This window comes from Palaemon carinicauda, chromosome 12, assembly GCF_036898095.1.
Source record: "Palaemon carinicauda isolate YSFRI2023 chromosome 12, ASM3689809v2, whole genome shotgun sequence".
NCBI classification, from domain to species: Eukaryota; Metazoa; Arthropoda; class Malacostraca; order Decapoda; family Palaemonidae; genus Palaemon; species Palaemon carinicauda.
The window spans coordinates 154,226,004-154,243,083 of NC_090736.1; the positions used below are offsets into that span (position 1 = coordinate 154,226,004).

General features: G+C 38.7%; 1 protein-coding gene across 1 annotated transcript; it reads left to right on the plus strand.

Annotated features, from left to right (window-relative positions):
- The first annotated feature begins 14,185 nt into the window (after positions 1–14,185).
- LOC137651148 (sporozoite surface protein 2-like) lies at positions 14,186–16,842 on the plus strand. Its single transcript, XM_068384286.1, has 4 exons — positions 14,186–14,328; positions 15,572–15,877; positions 15,975–16,196; positions 16,323–16,842. The coding sequence occupies exons 1-4, from the start codon at positions 14,186–14,188 to the stop codon at positions 16,840–16,842; spliced, it is 1,191 nt and encodes a 396-aa protein (XP_068240387.1).
- The last annotated feature ends 238 nt before the right edge of the window (positions 16,843–17,080 follow it).

Here is a 17,080-nt window from a genome sequence, read left to right on the forward strand (position 1 = left end):
AATATTCAAACGTCCTTTTTATTCGCTTGGGTACACTGGTACACTATGGTCAATTCTTTTTAGTGAGGCAGATTTGCACTGACTCGCATGGGTGCCCTTTTAGCTCAGAAAATTTCCTGATGGTCGATTGGTTGGACAAGATAATTCTAACCAATCAGAGAGCAGGAAACTTTTCCGCGCTAAAAGGGCCTCCCTGCGAGTCGGTGCAAATGCGCCTCATTAAAAAAAATTGAGTATAGTATATCATTTATTATTATTATTATTATTATTATTATTATTATTATTATTATTATTTACCATGCTACAACCCTAGTTGGCAAAGCAGAATTCCATAAGCCCAAGGGCCCCAACAGGAAAAATAGCTCAGTGAGGAAAGGAAATGAGGAAATAAACTAAAAGAGAAGTTCAAGAACAATAATAACAATAAAATAAATCTTTCATATATAAACTATAAAATAAAATTAGAGATAAATCGAAAAGAATTTTTTTCATTTATCTTTTATTAGGAAATACACAATTACAATCTTATAGTTTATAACATTATATATGTATGCATACATATATACATATATATATATATATATATATATATATATATATATATACATATATATACATATATATATATATATATATATATATATATATATATATATATATATACACACACAAACATCATAGTATATTTATATGAATAATCTATTTTACATATTCTATATTTACAATTGCAATCTTTACTATTTATCTAAATATGTTTTTAAATCAAACGAATTCCCATCAGCAGACGAGGCGTTGAAGTAACTCCCCAACACCTGACCATTATCTTTATTGCACCTCACAGCGCCGGTACTTACGGGGGAACAAAGAACGAATGACACTTGAAGGAAACTTTGGCAGAGTGGGCCAATGTGAAGATGAAGGACAAACATCTCCGAACTGGAGCTTGCACTTTGCCGAAAATGGCCATCTCATTACGATGTATTGGCGTGGAGTCATTTGACTTTCTTAGGTACCTTCATGTTTTTTTTTTTTTTGGGGGGGGGGCAGGGGCTAACATTATATGATTCAAAGTATATCCATGATTTGTTTTTGAAAATGCTATCAACGAGAAAGGAATTTATGTTCATAAATGCCTTTTTCCTTTTCTGATTGTTATGATCTAATAAAGTTTTAATATTATTACTTAAAAGACTAATATATCATGCAGGAAATTATACACTAGCTTTCTAAAGTAAAAAAAAAAAAATAAATAAAAAAGGAAATTTCACCTACATAAAAACAGAAGAATGACTTCAGGAGACAATTGGTAAAAAAACTATTTTATATTTATATAAGTTAGAATATCAACGTTCTTCTTTCTTGACCAAAATAATTCTCAGATCGTCGGAACACAAAAACGACTAGAAAAAGAAATTCTCAAGTCCCTGACAAGTCAGATTAGAGTTTTCCAGTTTCAAGGTTTAAATTCCGCTCATGAACGGCAGAGGCAGGGGTTAGTGACATTGCCCTAGCAAACGGGACAATGCCCTAGAGACTGACCATATATACATATGATCAGCGCACACGGCCCCCTCTCCAACCAACCTAGGACCAAGGAGGGCCAGGCAATGGCTACTGATGACTTAGCAGGTAGACACATAGGTTCTCCCAAGCCCTTAGTTTAGCTTACATGGGTGGTGAGGTTGCAGGCACTAAAGGAACTAACAAGTTTGAGCGGGACTCGAACCCCAGTCTGGCGATCACAAGGCAGAGACATTACCAATAGGCCACAAAAAACCCTAAAAACATTCTATTCACTTTTTCAAATTATTAGATCAGTAGTAATGAGAGAGAGAGAGAGAGAGAGAGAGAGAGAGAGAGAGAGAGAGAGAGTATATATATGAAATGCCCAGTTCGAAAGAGCTGCCATGCCTGTGCGTGCATAGATAGGCAAATTTGTTCATGCACTTCGAAAACTAATTTGCATTCACGAAAATACAATGGTTCCCATTGCACTGATACATCCATTGTCCTCTTCAAAATCAATCAAACCACAGGAATTCAATGGGAAATCAAGACGTAATAATAAATCTTTTAGTTTCGCTTAAAATTCGCCATAAAAAAACGAAACTCATTATCATTGAATTTATAATATAATTGCCGGAAAAGTGGTTCATTAAGTTTCTAGATTCTAGGAAAAGATCATTATTTTACTTAAGCCATTGTTTATGTGGGTCTCAATGTAAAACATTGCCCTCTGTACCACATCCATTAATAAAAAAAATAAATCCCTAAATAAAAATAAATAAATCGCTAAAATTCATTTTATGCAAACGAAATTAATTATTGAAAACAATCTCTCTCTCTCTCTCTCTATCTCTCTCTCTCTCTCTCTCTCTCTCTCTCTCTCTCTCTCTCATTACAAAACCTTTTCTCCAAAGAAAGGAAGTGTTCAAACTCTCTCTCTCTCTCTCTCTCTCTCTCTCTCTCTCTCACATACATTAAAAACCTTTCCTCCAAAGAAAAGAAGTGCCCAAAACACATCTCTCTCTCTCTCTCTCTCTCTCTCTCTCTCTCTCTCTCTCTCTCTCTCCAAGCGTATTTCCAGGTGAGAATTTTTTTTTTGCTGTATCCGAGAAGACAGTCGAGGCAAAATGTGCTTTCAGATAGATTATGGAAGCTTTGCTTAAGTCCTTCTCCAACACGTACTGTGGGATCTCGAACTTTTCCTTCTCTTTCTCAATATATCTTTCCTCCTTTCTCTCTCTCCTTTCCAAAGGATTTTCCAAAATAAAAAAAATTCTTGTATCGGAAGAATAAGTAGAAGCATAAGGTGCTTTCCGATAGATTAGGGAAGCTTTTGGTGAACTTCCTCTCCATTTGTGGTATCCTAATGGAAGCATCTCTTAAGACTTAAAATCCGTGGGTCGAGAGCTCGAGACCCGCTCACGGCTTTATATTTTTCACGTGTCCACAACCTGACCGTCCTTGAGACCTAGATATGAGAGGTTTGTAGGGCTTATCGGTCTACCTGCTGAGTCATCATCAGCCATTTCCTGGCTCTCCTTGATTCTAGCATGGGCGTTGATATCGACATGCTAGCGTGCTTGACCCGTCAAAAATAACGGTTAAATATTTAGATAGGTATGCATATACACACAAATTCAATCCTTCCCACCCCTTTCCCGTTTACTAACTACAACCCACTGGTTCGGCAATTTCTAAGAGTGTGTGGTTTCTGAGTGTACCTCTTGGGGTACCCTTCTCACGGGGGTTCGAATACTAACTTTCCCCATATGCGTGACTATGTATATATATATATATATATATATATATATATATATATATATATATATATATATATTCATGGCTTGTATGAATAAATGGAAATCACTACTAAATGTGATATATATATAAATACATATATATATATATATATATATATAAATATACATATAATACATATATATATATATTATATATATATATGTATATATATATATATATATATATATATATATATATTTATATATATATATATATATATATTCACATTTACTAGTGATATATATATATATATATATATATATATATATATATATATATATATATATATATAGCCATATACTTTCTCTTTATTACATAAGGGAAATGGTTGCCCTCTATCCAGTAATACACCTGAACAAAAATAATTACATTGAACAAACATTCAGTAACACTTCAATCTTCCACCTTTCCAAATCTCCTCGACTTCCAATCAAAGCCTAATCTGTGAATTTTGGAACAACAAAATCCCTCCGAATCCTCCAATCACTAACCCAGCAATTCGTTTACCAATCCCAAGTGCAAATGTATAGACGGAGGTTCCCACATCGTCCAACCAGCCAATTTTTACCTTTCTTTTCAAGAAACCCATTCACAGCCCACAGCCATCCAGGCACTCATAGTCATTCTCGTTCTATCGAGGACCACTCGAAGCCACAGATCATCTGACTCCTGGAAGAACCAACGAGAGAGAGAGAGAGAGAGAGAGAGAGAGAGAGAGAGAGAGAGAGAGAACCTTACTGTTAGGGGAAAGATTCCTTCATGAGAGTAAGTACGAATTCGGAGAAAAGCTTATGCTTTGAGAGAGAGAGAGAGAGAGATATTACTGTTAGAGGGAAGATTCGTTCATGAGAGAAAATATGAATTCACAGAAAGGCTTAGCTTAGAGAGAGAGAGAGAGAGAGAGAGAGAGAGAGAGAGAGAGAGAGAGAGAGAGAGAGAGAGAGAAGCTTATTGTTAAGGGAAGTTTCCTTCATGAGAGAAAATGCGAATTCGAAGAAAAGCTTATGCTTTCAGAGAGAGAGAGAGAGAGAGAGAGAGAGAGAGAGAGAGAGAGCACCCATAAAAAAATAAGAAAATCCTCCGGACACCCAAAAGCACAAACAATGAAACCGACTTCAACCAAACGAACAAACCCATACAACACAGAGAGAGAGAGAGAGAGAGAGAGAGAGAGAGAGAGAGAGAGAGTAACCACCAATAGAAAAATATGAAAATTCTCCGGACACCCAAAAGCACAAACAATGAAAACGACTTCAAACAAACAAACCCATACCAACAGAGAGAGAGAGAGAGAGAGAGAACCTTACTGTTAGAGGAAATATTCCTTCATGAGAGAAAATCTTAAGCTTTCAGAGAGAGAGAGAGAGAGAGAGAGAGAGAGAGAGAGAGAGAGAGAGAGAGAGAGAGAGAGATCCAGCCATTACAGAAACGATGAACGACCCAACCTAATCCCGTCCACTGAAGCGGATTATGTTCATCGTAGAAGACTAACTTCAGGTGATTTAGTTTGAGATATGCAAATCCCCAAGACCCGATTTCGTGTTGAGGAAAAGGGGGGAAAGGGTTGGGGAATGAGGACCCTCCCCCCAACCCCCAACCCCCCTCAACGCCCCCCCCCCCCGGCCCCAGAATAGTATATTTCCAGAGGACCCCCCTCCCCTTACCCCAAGACCCGATTTCGTGTTGAGGAAAAGGGGGGAAAGGGTTGGGGAATGAGGACACCCCCTCCCCTCACCCAAGACCCGATTTCGTGTTGAGGAAAAGGGGGGAAAGGGTTGGGGAAAGAGGACACCCCCTCCCCTCACCCCAAGACCCGATTTCGTGTTGAGGAAAAGGGGGGAAAGGGTTGGGGAATGAGGACACCCCCTCCCCTCACCCCAAGACCCGTATTCGTGTTGAGGAAAAGGGGGGAAAGGGTTGGGGAATGAGGACACCCCCTCCCCTCACCCCAAGACCCGATTTCGTGTTGAGGAAAAGGGGGGAAAGGGTTGAGGAATGAGGACACCCCCTCCCCTCACCCCAAGACCCCATTTCGTGTTGAGGAAAAGGGGGAAAAGGGTTGGGGAATGAGGACACCCCCTCCCATCACCCCAAGACCCCATTTCGTGTTGAGGAAAAGGGGGGAAAGGGTTGGGGAATGAGGACACCCCTCCCCTCATCCCAAGACCCGATTTCGTGTTGAGGAAAAGTGGGGAAAGGGTTGGGGAATGAGGACACACCCTCCCCTCACCCCAAGACCCGATTTCGTGTTGAGGAAAAGTGGGGAAAGGGTTGGGGAATGAAGACACCCCCTCCCCTCACCCCAAGACCCGATTTCGTGTTGAGGAAAAGTGGGGAAAGGGTTGGGGAATGAGGACACCCCCTCCCCTCACCCCAAGACCCGATTTCGTGTTGAGGAAAAGTGGGGAAAGGGTTGGGGAATGAGAACACCCCCTCCCCTCACCCCAAGACCCGATTTCGTGTTGAGGAAAAGTGGGGAAAGGGTTGGGGAATGAGGACACCCCCTCCCCTCACCCCAAGACCCGATTTCGTGTTGAGGAAAAGTGGGGAAAGGGTTGGGGAATGAGGACACACCCTCCCCTCACCCCAAGACCCCATTTCGTGTTGAGGAAAAGTGGGGAAAGGGTTGGGGAATGAGGACACCCCTCCCCTCATCCCAAGACCCGATTTCGTGTTGAGGAAAAGTGGGGAAAGGGTTGGGGAATGAGGACACCCCCTCCCTTCACAACAAGACCCGATTTCGTGTTGAGGAAAAGTGGGGAAAGGGTTGGGGAATGAGAACACCCCCTCCCCTCACCCCAAGACCCGATTTCGTGTTGAGGAAAAGGGGAAAGGGTTGGGGAATGAGGACACCCCCTCCCCTCACCCCAAGACCCGATTTCGTGTTGAGGAAAAGTGGGGAAAGGGTTGGGGAATGAGGACACCCCCTCCCCTCACCCCAAGACCCGATTTCGTGTTGAGGAAAAGGGGGGAAAGGGGTTGGGGAATGAGGACACCCCCTCCCCTCACCCCAAGACCCGATTTCGTGTTGAGGAAAAGGGGGGAAAGGGTTGGGGAATGAGGACCCCCCTACCCTCCCCCCCCCAAGAATAGTATATTTTCAGATAAATCTTACGTCTGTATCAGTGGCCCACTCTTATCAGTCGATGTAAAGGAGGGATTATCCCTTTTCAATACATCACAGGAATAACAAGAATGAAGGCTCGGATCTAAAAATAGGTCAACAGAATATTATAATGGAATATGTTGAATACATAAATGACAAAGCAATTGAAATTATCTCTATATAATATATAATAACGTCTGGCTACACATATATATATATATATATATATATATACATATACATATATATACTTAATATATATATATATATATATATACATATATACATATATACATATATATATATATATATATATATATATATATATGTATGATCATGATCATATCCTCCTACGCCTATTGACGCAAAGGGCCTCAGTTAGATTTCGCCAGTCGTCTCTATCTTGAGCTAAGTCCTCAGCCATGTAGGCCTGGGTCTTTCAACTCTTCTAGTCCCTTGAGGAGCCCCAGCTGAACGTTTAGTGAACCAATATCTCTTGGGGAGTGCGAAGAGCATGCCCAAACCATCTCCATCTTATATCAGACTGGTAAAAAAAGAAAGAAAATAAAATTCGCTGAAAGTTTGAAGAAAGACTATCAGTCTGTTCAAAAAGTCCGTAGAAAAAAGAAGAAAAGAAAACTTTTGAAGGTTATAGCACTATACGGGTTGAAGTGAAAGATCTTTACCATCAATGGTTCCAAAGGTATTTCAACTTTTTAGAAAGGAAGGGACAGATCCACAACTTCAAAACAGGTAAGGGGTAGAATTTATGATTCCTTGCCTCTACTCTTAACTGTAATGTTCTATTTTTCTTCATCCTTCCATATTACACTATAAACGATGATATGTACTTTCGTCTTTCACATAACACCTCTTTATAACAATATGCCCGCTATATAATAAAGAGCAAGTGTTTTACTATATATATATATATATATATATATATATATATATATATATATATATATATATATATATATATTAATTGTAAAATATATACATAAATATATATATTTCCTGTCACGCTCAGGGGTGGGAAGAGTAGTCATACACTGGTGAGGGGAGTACATCGAGAGGTATAGTCGGAAACCACTCTCTATCAAATTGCCGAACCAGCGGGTTGTATTATAGTTAGGAAAGGTGAGAAAGGTTGAATCTGTGCGCGAGCGCATGTACATATCTACCTAAATATTAAGACGTCATTTTTGACGGGTCGCATACACTAGTAATATAAAAAACTATCTAAAGAGAGCACGTGTGGCCCTCCCCCCCCCCTTTATTATGAACTCTGACCTTTGGTTCACCGTGATAACTAAATTAGGTTCCATATTATTTACTGTTTAATTCATTACTTCTGTCGTTTTCACTAAACAAATAAAATAAAATAAAATAAAATATTCTTCACTTCACATACCTGTCTGTCCTCTCCTCTATTGTTTAAAGCATCAGTGTATAAATGAAGAAAGCGAAATACATTCGACATTTTAAAAAGGGAATAAACTCTAATAATAGAGAGAGAGAGAGAGAGAGAGAGAGAGAGAGAGAGAGAGAGAGAGAGAGAGAGAGTTATAACAGTGCTATATCATATCTGATGCCTTTAGCTTAAAAACTGCTATTACCTTCAGAGCCATAATATTTCTGATAAATACCACTGGTAAAATTACAAGTAATTAAGTCGAAAGTATTCTTAAATGGCACGGGATAAAAGGGTCATATTTTCTTTAGGGTTTATTTGCCTGTTTTGTTTAGCAAGTTATGTAAAAGTTTGGTCTAACGCATTTTATTTTACGAATATTCAACCAAAAGATGTCTCGGGATTAGAAACTACTGATAAGAATTTTAGACAGATAAGAATTTAACTTTTATGAAGAAAACACATTTATCACGGATAAATTATTCAAAGAACTGAAACATGTAACATTCACGAATAGCGATAATCTCTACGTTTTCTTTTTCTCCCACCGTTATCCCTACGTTAAAGGGTCGGTTGCCTGATGCGACTCTTAGGCAACTAACCTCTCAATGTAGTTGAGCGATCATCTCTATATCTTCTTTTTCACCCACCTTTATCCCTAAATTAAGGGTCGGTTGCCTAATGCACCCTCTCACCAACAGACCCCTTAATGTAGGTAAGTGATGATCTCTATATCTTCATTCCACCTTTATCCCTAAATTAAGGGGTTGGTTGCCTCATTCAACCTCTCATGCAATCGCCCCCTTAATGTAGGAAAGCGATAATCTCTATAACCAATCCTAATTACCTTGGAAATGTTCACTTTTCTGTATGCTGTTGAGGTTATACACACTTCACTAGCTAGAAACAAGGATAAAAGAGCATCAGGTGAAAGAGGAAAAGGTCCAAGTTTAATAAAATCACAAAAGCTCTAAAAACAAGGGTAGTGAAAGTCCGAAGGTTAATCATGAAGAAGTCACTGAAAAGTAAATAACTCGTCTGTGCATCATAAGTCTATCATCACACAGATAAACCACGACAAAACAAAATATTCCAAAAATTTACATAGATATAATTCCATACATAACATGCCAAAAATTATATTGCACCAAATTAGTTCCGTAACAAAAATATATTTCATGCATACCATACGTACACATGTAGAGTATAGTATATGAAGTATACGAAAGTACAAATATAATAATACAGTATACGAGAGATACCGCAACAAAACAAAATATTCCAAAAATTTACATTGATATAATTCCATACATACCATGTCAAAAATGATATACCAAATTAGTTTCGTAACAAAAACATATTTCATGCATACCACACGTACACATGTAAAGTAATGTATATGAAGTATACGAAAGTACATATATAATACATATAATAATACAGTATACGAAACACATCCTTTAATTTTCCTCTCTCCCTTCCCCATCTCCTGATGCAAGACGCCCTTAACTTACATCCAGCCCTGGTTCAGCATCTTCTGAATGGGACCCCGGAGATAAATAAATAATGTTAACTACATCAAATTTATGGATTTAGCTGTATAGCAGATGGGCTTGTTGTATTATGTGCGGGGAGAAACATTTACGCATCTTGGAATAAGAAACCAACTCTCTCTCTCTCTCTCTCTCTCTCTCTCTCTCTCTCTCTCTCTCTCTCTCTCTCTCTCTCTCTCTCTCTCTGACACACATTTCCTCGTTATTGGACAAATATTTCCGACATTCTCGATACAACTGAAGAAAATTCTTTTCTTAAAAACAAACAAAATGTAAATACAAACACATACACACATATATATATACACACACACACACACACACACACACACACACACATATATATATATATATATATATATAGTGGGCTCAGGGTACTGTTTTTTCTGCTATCCTATAATTCTACTTACAATAATAAAAATAACAATATTAGACAACACGAGACAACATTAAACAAAACCGACCAGCAGTGACTTCCAAAAGGGAGGCAAAACCAAGCGCTAAAAACTCCCCTGGAATGTCTCCCTCCTCTTAAAACAATGCCCATTAAACCCTGAACAAGTCTCCCGACTTCATGACGCTGAGAAGTCCCGACTTTATTCCTCCCATGTCGGGTAAGTCGGATCTCAGCCCCGACATTAAGAGGTTCGGAGGGTCATAATAGTGTCTTACGCTCACTTTGAGTTCATAGTATCTAATAGTGTATGCGACCAGTCTAAAATGGGGGGAAAAATGTTTAGATGGATATGCATACTCAGGCATATGCACTCCGGTCTCACCTTGGTATGACTACTTCTCCCTCATGCCCGAGGGACGTGGAGAGCTGATCGTGACCACACATACACATATTTGTGTGTATATATATATATATATATATATATATATATATATATATATATATATATATATATATATATATATATATATACGAGTATATATATATATATATATATATACAAATTGGCCTATTATATATCGTAAACCTATGAAAGTACTATATAATAACATGAATCAAATGTATGAAAATTTGATAGATTAAGTTACCAAAGACATTACAAAATAGATAGGCTTCATAAACATCATTAATCGATAAAATTGAAAGGATAAACAGTTCCGTGATCACAAAACATTTTAATTGCACAAAATGTTAAAAGAATTATTCATAATTATGATTTTCAGCCACATATATTCTTGCACTAGGACCTGGGAGGCCATTTAGCACCATGGCTGCAATAGTAATTAACTTTTTATTTAGAGGATGTTAAAAAGCAAGATGGAAGAAAGAAGGTGAAATAAAAAGTGATTGCAACTAAATGCCAAAGTAACGCTGCGACAACCATCAAGCAACGCCTACAGTACACCACTCAAGGTAGACAGATGGCACTAAATGCAAACCCCCACCCCCCTTCTTCCCAATCCCAGTCTAGAACTGATGCTTCTAACATTAAATACACTTATTAGTAAATAGATTTTTAAAAAAAAGTAAATACTGACCATTAAATACTCTATAGTAAAACAGGAGTTTTCCCAAATAAATACTGACCATTAAATACTCTATAGTAAAACAGGAGTTTGACCAAGTAAATACTGACCATTAAATACTTTATAGTAAAACAGGAGTTTTCCCAAGTAAATACTGACCATTAAATACTCTATAGTAAAACAGGTTTTTTAAGTACATACTGACCATTAAATAAACTTTAGTAAAACAGGAGTTTTCTAAAGTAAATACTGACTATTAAATACTCTATAGTGAAACAGGAGTTTTCCCAAGTAAATACTGACCATTAAATACTCTATAGTAAAACAGGAGTTTTCCCAAATAAATACTGACCATTAAATACTCTATAGTAAAACAGGAGTTTTCCCAAGTAAATACTGACCATTAAATACTCTATAGTAAGAACAGGTTTTTTTCAAGTAAATACTGACCGTTAAATACTCTATAGTAAAATAGGTTTTTAAGTAAATACTGGCCATTAAATAAACTTTAGTAAAACAAGTGTTTTCCCAAGTAAATACTGACCATTAAATACTCTATAGTAAAACAGGTTTTTTTAAGTAAATACTGACCATTAAATAAACTTTAGTAAAACAGGAGTTTTCCCAAGTGAATACTGACCATTAAATACACTAAAGTAAAACAGGTTTTTCAAGTAAATACTGACCATTAAATGCACTTTAGTAAAAGAGGTTTTCCCAAGTTAATATTGACACGAACATATAAAAGTATGTAATATTCGAACTGAAAGAAATTCCACGATAAGTGTTAAAGAAATCAAACAACTACGAATGGGATAAGACAAAAGGAAATAAGACAAATGGAAACTAAAAATAATAACCTTGGAACTTTCTCCATAGTATAATTTCTTCATTATCTTTATGCAAACAAACAAAATTACAAATGATATTTCAACATTCCCTAAAAGCGTACTTCACCTGGATGGAATTTAATATGGTCACATATAAAAAGTATAATTTGTACAAACTTAAATATGCATTCCAATATGAAGCCCCCTTTTATTAATACTACAAACTCTACGGGATTTTAGCGTACAATTTAAACCCTCCATACATTAAAATATATTACGCACGGTAGCTGGTTGGCCTTTATTTAAAGTCTACGGTTCTAGCTCATACGATTTCACTTGATCGTTGCTTCTTGGATACCCTGCCTCAGTATCGTAAGGGCGAATAAAGCGATATCGAAATGGATAGGGATAACTATACGTATTACCCTTAGTTATCTTACTTCAATCTTATCGAATGTATAACATACGTAGTGTCAGTTATCTTAACCTTACCTTATCGACTGCATGACATACGTAGTGTCCCAAGCGTAAAGGCTCGAAGAATGAAAAAAAAAATTCTTTCAGGTCACGCTCAACGACATTGCCAGGTATTTAACTACTCGGGCTCTCCACGTCCCTCGGTTAGGGAGGAGAGGGAGTAGTCATACCCAGGTGAAAGGTGTTATGGTTAGGGAAAGGGGATTGGTTGAATGTGTGTATATATATATATAAATATATATATATATATATATATATATACACATATATATATATATATATATATCATATGTTTTAGCATTCATTTTGACGGGTCCCGTACACTAGTAAATACAAGAGTGAAAACTTACATACGTCACAGATGTAAAAAGATTTTCCCTTTGTAGAGATGTATATTGTTTTATACCAGTCTCTAAGTTAATCGGAGAACTCAATAGTGGAAAGAATGTATTATTCGCAAGTCTTCATTGGGTGTAACATATTCCAAATTATTCAAAGTTTGAATACGAAACCAAAACGTAAAATTGTCACAATACTGAAATGTTAAAATCAAAGGGGAATGGTATGATCATCTTCGGGAGAATAATTCAATTCAAACAGAGGAGGATTTTTAACTTTTAGCAAAACCTAACTTAAATCGCGTGGCATTTCAGTTAATTATTAACGAAGAAAGAATCTTAATTGCTATTATACCAATTACCGCTATTAAAATTTCGGTTTATCATTTCTTATAACATTCAATTTCAATAAAGTTCAAGTTACATATTTGCAATAAGAGTTAACTACAAGTGTTTCAATCACTTACCTGTCAGATTTACCTACAATAACGTTCACGAAAAATTTTGCAATACCGTATCTTCCACAGATTCATAATTTTCACGGTACCACTGATGTCATTTTTTGTAATAGTGTACCCGACCCGTCATAATATTTTGATAGATTTGCACACACGCAGAGCTTCAACCCGTTCCACCCCGGCCCCCTTTCGTAACTACAACCCGCTGGTTCGGTAATTGGTGGGGGAGACTGGTTTCTGAGTGTATCTCTCGGGGTACTCCATCTTACCAGGGTATGACTACTCCCTCTCACACCCGAGCGTGATAGGTATATATATATATATATATATATAGAGAGAGAGAGAGAGAGAGAGAGAGAGAGAGAGAGAGAGATCACTTGCTCTATGTTACATAAAGAAGATATTTTCTTTATGTAACAAAGAGCAAGTGCACACACACACACATATATATATATATATATAGAGAGAGAGAGAGAGAGAGAGAGAGAGAGAGAGAGAGAGAGAAAGCACTTGCTCTTTGTTACATAAAGAAGATATTATTGCCTTCAAATCATTTCAGGACAACACGATCCAACAATATTTATTTTCAGTAAATGTCAGTGTCATTTACCGGGGGTAAGCAATGTCTTGTATCATTTCCTCGTGTATCTTCAATAAGAGATCTTTCAGACACATTCAACATTTAAATCATTAGTTTTATTAATAGACGAGAAATTTACGAGTGAAAAGGGTTTTTCCATCAGCATCACGGTACACATGTGGAAATCTATGCTGACGTTGTCATTTATCCAGTCAGTTTCCGGCAAGAGAATAACTGACCTGAAAATACACAGTTGGCAAAGCATGTGGAAATCTATGCTGACATTGTCATTTATCCAGTCAGTTTCCGGCAAGAGAATAACTGACCTGAAAATACACAGTTGGCAAAGCATGTGGAAATCTATGCTGACATTGTCATTTATCCAGACAGTTTCCGGTAAGAGAATAACTGACCTGAAAATACACAGTTGGCAAAACATGGCAAAGCATGTGGAAATCTATGCTGACGTTGTCATTTACCCAGTCAGTTTCCGGCAAGAGAATAACTGACATGAAAATACACAGTTGGCAAAACATGGCAAAGCATGTGGAAATCTATGCTGACATTGTCATTTATCCAGTCAGTTTCCGGTAAGAGAATAACTGACCTGAAAATACACAGTTGGCAAAACATGGCAAAGCATGTGGAAATCTATGCTGACGTTGTCATTTACCCAGTCAGTTTCCGGCAAGAGAATAACTGACATGAAAATACACAGTTGGCAAAACATGGCAAAGCATGTGGAAATCTATGCTGACATTGTCATTTATCCAGTCAGTTTCCGGTAAGAGAATAACTGACCTGAAAATACACAGTTGGCAAAACATGGCAAAGCATGTGGAAATCTATGCTGACGTTGTCATTTACCCAGTCAGTTTACGGCAAGAGAATAACTGACGTGAAAATACACAGTTGGCAAAGCATGTGGAAATCTATGCTGACATTGTCATTTATCCAGTCAGTTTCCGGTAAGAGAATAACTGACCTGAAAATACACAGTTGGCAAAACATGGCAAAGCATGTGGAAATCTATGCTGACGTTGTCATTTACCCAGTCAGTTTCCGGTAAGAGAATAACTGACGTGAAAATACACAGTTGGCAAAACATGGCAAAGCATGTGGAAATCTATGCTGACGTTGTCATTTACCCAGTCAGTTTCCGGCAAGAGAATAACTGACATGAAAATACACAGTTGGTGAAACATGGCAAAGACCGAGCGGAAACAATAGAAAAATAGTATGTATTTCCATCAACGCAGAATCAAACTTGCAACACGAAAAGTAAAACTATAATCAACGAGATATTTGAATAATTCAAACTTACGATACGAAAATGGTTATACTGGAATAAATCAATTACATTATTCACCAATCTTTCAATTGATGGAAAATAAAAATAAAATAAAGAATTCTATGATCATCGAGATATTTGAATGATTCAAACATTTATGAAAATAGTTTTACTGGAATAAATCAATTGCATTTACTTTCAATTGATGGAAAATAAAAATAAAAAAAAGAATTCCATAATCATCGAGATATTTGAATGAGTCAAACACATAAGAAAATAATTTTACTGGAATAAATCAATTGCATTTACTTTCAATTGATGGAAAATAAAAATAAAAAGGGGATGTGAAGGAGAAATGGGAGGTTGACAGAACTCAAAACCCAATACTAGCAACCTTTTCCAATCACACGCAATCCTCTTGTGCGGCAATGTCGCCATTTGCTTTTAATAAACCTCGGCCAAATCGGCTTAACCATGGCCGGACATGATTCGTCGAATACATTATGACCTGCTCGATTCTGTTCCGTTTGCCTACCCCCTCCCCCCCTCCCCAACCTTACCTACCACCCATCCCCCTCTTCCTTCTCAACCAGCAATACCAAGGTCCCTCCCCTCCCAACCAGCACTTCCAAAGTCCTTCTCCTCTCAACCAGCCATGATGAAGTCCCCCTTTCAACCAGCCCTACCGTAAGTCCCCTCTCAACCAGACCTACCAAATTTTCCACCTCTCAACCAGCCCTACCGTAAGTCCCCTCTCAACCAGCCCTACCAAAGTCCCCTCTCAACCAGCCCTACCAAAGTCCCCTCTCAACCAGACCTACCGAAGTCTCACCTCTCAACCAGCCCTACTGAAATTCCCCTCTCAACCAGCCCTACCGAACGTTCCCTCTCAACCAGCCCTACCGAACGTTCCCTCTCAACCAGCCCTACTGAAGGTCCCCTCTCAACCAGCCCTACTAAAGGTCCCTTCTCAACCACACCTACCGAAAGTTCCCTCTCAACCAGACCTACAAAAGCCCGCTCTCAAGCAGCCCAACCTAAAGTCCCCTTTCAAGGACCCCTACCTAAAGTCCCCTTTCAAGGAGCCCTACCTAAAGTCCCCTTTGAAGCAGCCTTACCTAAAGTCTCTTCTCAACCAGTCATAACAAAGCCCCCTCTCAAGCACCCCTAGCTAAAGCCCCCTCTCAACCAGCCATACCTAAGCCCCCTCTCAAGCAGCCCTACCTAAAGCCCCCTCTCAGGCAGCCCTACCTAAAGTCCCCTCTCGACCAGCCCTACCGAAAGTCCCCTCTCAACCAGCCCTACCGAAATTCCCCCTCTCAACCACACCTACCAAAGTTCTCTCATCCAGCCCTACCAAAGTTCCCCCTCTCAGCCAGGCCTACCGAAGTTCCCTCCTAACTAGCTCTACCGAAAGTCCCCCCTTCAGCCAGCTCAACCAAAGTCCCCTCTCAACCAGACCTACCGAAGTCCCACCTCTCAACCAGACCTACCGAAGTCCAACCTCTCAACCAGCCCTACCGAAGTCTCGCCTCTCAACCAGCCCTACCAAAGTCCCCCTTCTCAATCATCCCTACTGAAATTCCCCTCTCAACCAGCCCTACCGAAAGTTCCCTCTCAACCAGCCCTACCGAAAGTTCCCTCTCAACCAGCCCTACTGAAGGTCCCTTATCCACCAGCCCTACCGAAAGTTCCCTCTCAACCAGCCCTACTGAAGGTCCCTTCTCAACCAGACCTAGCGAAGTTCCCTCTCAACCCGCCCTACTGAAAGTCCCCTCTCAACCAGCCCTACCAAAGCCACCTCTCAAGCAGCCCTACCTAAAGTCCTCTTTCAAGCAGCCCTACCTAAAGTCCCCTCCCTCCCAGGGCTCGCTTAACGACATCCTGACTCTCAAGCAAACGACTCTCGGTTTCCGAACACCAATCTTCACTTCCTGCCTTAACGATCTCCGCCAGGAGAGGATGACCTTCATCCACATAGAAATAACCTTCACGCCTGTCCAGTGACCTCCAATCTTCATGAAAAAAGAACTTTTACTCTCCTGTAACGACTCTCAATCTCCTCAGGTTCTCGTCACTTCTGTAGAATCAGATAACATTTTCCAACAAAAGCTTCTCTCTCTCTCTCTCTCTCTCTCTCTCTCTCTCTCTCTCTCTTAATCCTGAAATAACAGGTTTCTAAAGCAATCAAAGAGACAGATGTGAACTTCGAGAATAAAAATAATTTAAGGGACTTTGACCAGAC

Coding starts and splice junctions, on each gene's coding strand:
- LOC137651148 (XM_068384286.1), top strand. CDS start 14,186: ATGTGGAAATCTATGCTGACGTTGTCATTTACCCAGTCAGTTTCCGGC. Junction 15,878..15,974: donor CTCAAGCAGCCCAACCTAAA/GTCCCCTTTCAA, acceptor CTTCTCAACCAG/TCATAACAAAGCCCCCTCTC. Junction 16,197..16,322: donor TCTCATCCAGCCCTACCAAA/GTTCCCCCTCTC, acceptor CCTCTCAACCAG/ACCTACCGAAGTCCAACCTC.